The 5,000-nt window shown below is 40.5% G+C and overlaps 2 protein-coding genes across 2 annotated transcripts in view; both read right to left on the bottom strand.

Annotated features, from left to right (window-relative positions):
- LOC143284143 (solute carrier family 15 member 4-like) overlaps positions 1-4,344 on the bottom strand; it is a 531,759-nt gene extending 527,415 nt beyond the window's left edge. Inside the window, exon 1 of the mRNA XM_076590831.1 lies at positions 4,282-4,344. The gene's annotated coding sequence lies outside the window, so the exon portion shown is untranslated. The remainder of the gene's footprint in view (positions 1-4,281) is intronic.
- LOC143284600 (uncharacterized) overlaps positions 2,710-5,000 on the bottom strand; it is a 7,170-nt gene continuing 4,879 nt past the window's right edge. Inside the window, exon 3 of the mRNA XM_076591469.1 lies at positions 2,710-3,000. Within this exon, the coding sequence (XP_076447584.1) occupies positions 2,710-3,000 (291 nt within the window). The remainder of the gene's footprint in view (positions 3,001-5,000) is intronic.

Raw genomic sequence — 5,000 nt, 5'->3', positions numbered from 1 at the left:
TAGAAGGGCTGATTACGAACAGTGATGAGTCGAAATAAATTATAGGAAAAAAGTAGGAAATATAGGAAAGAACTTGTCAGCCAGTGTGATCAAAACAACTTAGAACTCAACGTATCAAAACCAAAGAATTAATTTTAGATTTCGGGAAGACCAGATCTGACTCCTTACTACCTGTCATTAAAGACAAGCAAGTAGAGATCATCAGCGAATTAAAATTTCTCAGATGGATCATTTCCAACGATTTGAAACGGGAGAAAAACACGGGAAAAAAAATCTTTAAAAAGCACAACAGCGCCTGTACTTTCTTCGGCGCCTCAAAAAGTTCAGAATTAAAAAAAGAAATCATGGTTGATTTCTACCGAGCGGTTATTGAAAGTGTGCTAACCTTCGCTATTACTGTTTGGTACAGACACAGGCAGAAGTTGCAGCCCTTAACAGAATCGTAAAAACTGCCACCAAGATTACCGGGGCTGATCTACCTTCTCTAGAAGACATATATATTATAAGCGGCTACTCAAAAAAGCAAATTCAATCAGCCAGGACGAATCACATCCAGCTTTTGGGATTTTCGAGATGCTCCCCTCTGGTCGACGGCACAGAAGTATAAGGACGAAAACCAATCGCTTTGCCAATAGCTTTTCCCCCAAAGCAGTCAATGCCCTGTCACTCGAAAATATCCAGTATAACAACTAGAGCTGTGCAATCAACAACCATCTAACTGAAGATCTAGTCATCAGCCCTATCCACATGTAATATGCGGCTTCTGTTCAAACGTGTATGTGTGTGTGTGTGTGTGTGTGTGTGTGTGTGTGTGTGTGTGCGTTTCTGTTTGTTAGTGTGTGCAATGCATGCATGTGTGAGCATGCACAAGTTTGTTTTTTTTTTATATTGATATGCACTTGTATGTATCTTAATTTCTATTGTATCTGTGTGGGTGTACGGTTTTCAATTTATGTTCGTACCTTTGTAATCATAATTTTAGACAAGCTATAATCCATCTATCTATGTATCTATATATGTATCTATCTATGTATCTACGTATGTATGTATGTATGTATCTATCTATCTATGTCAGTCTGTCTGTCTGTCTTTCCGTCTGTCAGGCTGTCCGTCTGTCTCTCTATTGTTCATGCAACGCACTATAAAATATTAATTTAGCTTATATCTTATAATTATAGTCATTTGTGTATTATGACCATATAATTATGGTATAGTTGTTTACCTCTTTTCATCACATTTTAATCTAGACTCAGACAAGGTACTGTATAATTATCATAATATGTTTAGAGTTATTTTCTTAAGTAATAATTTGAATATAAAAGATGTATTATACCGACAAACAAATTAATATTTGTGGCTGAGAGAGAGAGAGAGAGAGAGAGAGAGAGAGAGAGAGAGAGAGAGAGAGAGAGAGAGAGAGAGAGAGAGAGAGAGAGAGAGAGAATGACAGACAGAGATGGAGAGAGAGAGACGAACTTTCTTTAAACGAGCAGCTTAAGTTCAGAGCAAGCCCTTTCTTTATCTATCTATCTATCTATCTATCTATTGACAAACTTCAGTTATAAACCATCCAATCCATTTCGTTGTAGTTCTTATTGTTGTCACTATCGTCATAAAGAATCATTATTATTGCTGTTTTTTGTTTATAAAATTTGATGTTACTACTGTAATTAATTCATTCACTCATTTATTCAAACAATGAAGGCAAATTCACTTATTCATTCAAACAATGAAGGCGGGAGGCGTGGTTCTGAAACACACACACACACACACACACACACACACACACACACACCTATGTACATATTTACGCAAGCTTCCAACACACTCACTCTCTCACACACTTTATGTCCGATATCAATTTCAAGGCGTAAGATAGGTGAACAATTACATAAAGATAACTAAATCAAACATGATCCAAACTGCACAGGCCTTCCTTAACTAACCCCAGCCCTTACAAAAGTATCTTGAAGAGCAAAACTGTCAAAAGCATCCAGCCCCAAACGCCACTTAAAAAAAAAAAAGAAAAAAAAAACCATATTGCTTATACCATGAGCCAACCGCTAAACGTCATTGCAAGACCTAAACCACCTCGGAATGAAATCCATTTAGGAATTAACACAGAACCCCCAAAATGTCAAAAATTACACAGAATCAGTTTTCCATGTTTAAAATCCCTCGTCTAAATCACAATCAGACCGCACTGAATGTTATTCATAAAAAAAAAGAAATCTCTCTCCATTTAACTGCATAAATGTTAGCCGCGAATAACACCAAACCCCTCGCTTCAACAAAACACTAAATCACTCCTAACCTCCCACACTCTAAACATCTTCACCATAAGTCTAATCAATATGGAAAATAATGAAAAGAATTTTAGATCGTACATAGCGTGTTCAAAGTAAAGCTACTGCATAGTTTTTTTAGTGAAAAAAGTAGTGAAAAAAGTTGGATTACCCATACCCTCTTCCCTAATACCTCGCCCCCTTTCCCCTGTTGTGTATGCATGCCTATGGCCGAAGCACATTCAACCATCTGAATCTAAATCCACCAAAACGTCACTGTACATTTCTTTGATTAAAACACCCCCCGTGACCCTCTTACACTTCTTTGATTAAACACCCCCCTTCCCCTCTTACACTTACTTTGATTAAAACACCCCCATGACCCCCTCTCAACCTCCCTCCCCTTCCCCTCACTTCCCATATCTCATGAAGCACCCCACCCCTCCACCCACACACCCCCTCGCGACACCACACTGCCTTCCACGAGCGCGGCCCACAAGAGCAGCAGCGGCAAACAAGTCACCGCCATCGTCATCGTCGTCGCCCGAGGCAAGGTGGCAGCGGCGTCGTCGACGTTGCAGAGGTGGGAGGAGCAGCAGGAGGAGCACTTGTCGATGTCCACCTCCTCTCCCCAGGCCCCGCACACCTGCACGCAGGAGGTGTTGCAGGCCCTCTGGATGAAGGTGAACCTGCCCGCCACGTCCTCGCGATACACCTGCAGCAGTGTGGACACAGAAAGGTGAAAAAAAAAAAGAAAAGAAAAAGAAAAAAAAATAAAAGAAGAAGAAGAAAAAAAATCGCTGCAGGAGGCGTCACTGTGTTCAGAAAAATCCATATACGCTACACCACATCTGCCAAGCAGATGCCTGCCCAGCGGCGTAGCCCAACGCGCTTAGTCAGGCCTTGAGAAAAAAAAAAAAGGTTGATAAATAACAGATAAGCGGACATAAATAAGTAAATAAATACATAAATATATAGATAATAAATAATAATTATAATATGAAAAAAGGTAATAATAATAATAATAATAATAATAATAATAAAATAATTAATTAATTAATAAGTAAATAAATACAACAATGATGATAAATAAGCAAATAAATGTAAAACATGAAGACACACATTCACACATACACCCACACATGCATAACAGATATGAGCCAAACATGCAGTTTCACAGATATGAAAGCACAGTCAAATACACATAAACGTACATGAGCCCCAACACACACACACACAAACACACACATTACCCTGCACCTCCTCTACCCCCCTCCTCCACACACTCATTTCTAGGCTACGCATCGCATCTTCCACGACACACTCTCACACACACACACACACACACACACACACACATACAGATGAACACTTACTTGTACAAGCACACGCACATACGCCCATATCCCCCCCCCCCCCACACACACACACATATATATATATATATATATATATATATATATATACCCGCACGTTCCAATATCCAGTTGCTCCAACAGTGTAGGCATGCATACACTCACGTACCTCATCCTCTACCCCCCCCCCCCCCTGCCTCCGGCACCCCCACCTCCCCCTCACACACACAAACATACGCACGTGCACAGAACTCTCCTGACACTTGTGTACACTTACACCCTTGCGCATGCACAACGCACTCAAACACACAGACCCACAGACCCACACATACACACACGCACAGAGGCTGCCACTGATTGGCCGCAAGAAGGATGGGAAAAGATCTCTGATGCCAAGAACGTGGCGTCTAGTGTGTTGCTCAGTCTATTGTATTTGGAAAATCCCACAGAGACTCTGTTCCGTTTTGAAGAAATTTGTGCAATGTTGGTTTGGAAATGATGCCGATATTTGTTTGATTTGCAAAGCATCGTGCTCTACCTTTCATGTTAGACTTACTACCGCTCCCTCTCTCTGCTTTTATTTCTTTGAGGCGATCGATGGTGTGATGGCCTTGTACCTGTTCTTTTTTATATTCTTTGACTTTTCTGAGGATTTCCGATTTTCCTAGATGTAGGCCGCTCGTTGGTGTTGCGTTACCAGCAAGTCTGTTAGCTCGCTCATTTCCCTTAACACCTGCATGTCCCGGGCAGTATGACCATGTGAGTTTGTTTTTTTTATCTGAAAGTTGCGCATTGCCTTATGCCACTCTGGGCTTCCCATTCCGTTTTCAATTTTCTGTATGAGGTTCATTGAGTCTGTTAGAATCATTGCATGTTGGTTTCCGGACGATAGCCACTGGAGGGCATGTGTCGCAGCTTCAACTTCCATCGTTAGGCTGGAGGTTGTGACTTTGTAGGCAGCATTCTCTTCCCAAATTGTTTTTTTTTTTTTTCCATTTTGTTTTGCAGTGAATCCCCAACCGGACAGGTCTTTGGTGACTGAGCCATCTGTGTATATGATGATGTCCTCTTCTTTACTGTTTTCTTCTATGAGTAGCTTCACATCCGCATCAGTGAGCAAGCAAGCATGTCATTAAGTAAGTTCTAGCACGTCAATGAGCTACACAGGTCTACTTGTATTTACAAGTTTTTTAATTTTATTTTTTTCATTTTTTTTAAATTCAAGTGGCAGTTCAGCAATAATGTCAGAACAAATAAGAACACCAAAACATACAGCAGAAACACGCCCAGACCTGTGTAAGCATTATAGCATATAAATGGACAAGATCAATTTGTTCGCGAAGAGGAGAGCAAACAGACA

Source organism: Babylonia areolata, chromosome 1 (genome assembly GCF_041734735.1).
Source record: "Babylonia areolata isolate BAREFJ2019XMU chromosome 1, ASM4173473v1, whole genome shotgun sequence".
Classification (NCBI taxonomy): Eukaryota; Metazoa; Mollusca; class Gastropoda; order Neogastropoda; family Buccinidae; genus Babylonia; species Babylonia areolata.
Note: the sequence above shows the minus strand (reverse complement) of the source record. Positions and strands in the feature narration are given on the sequence as shown.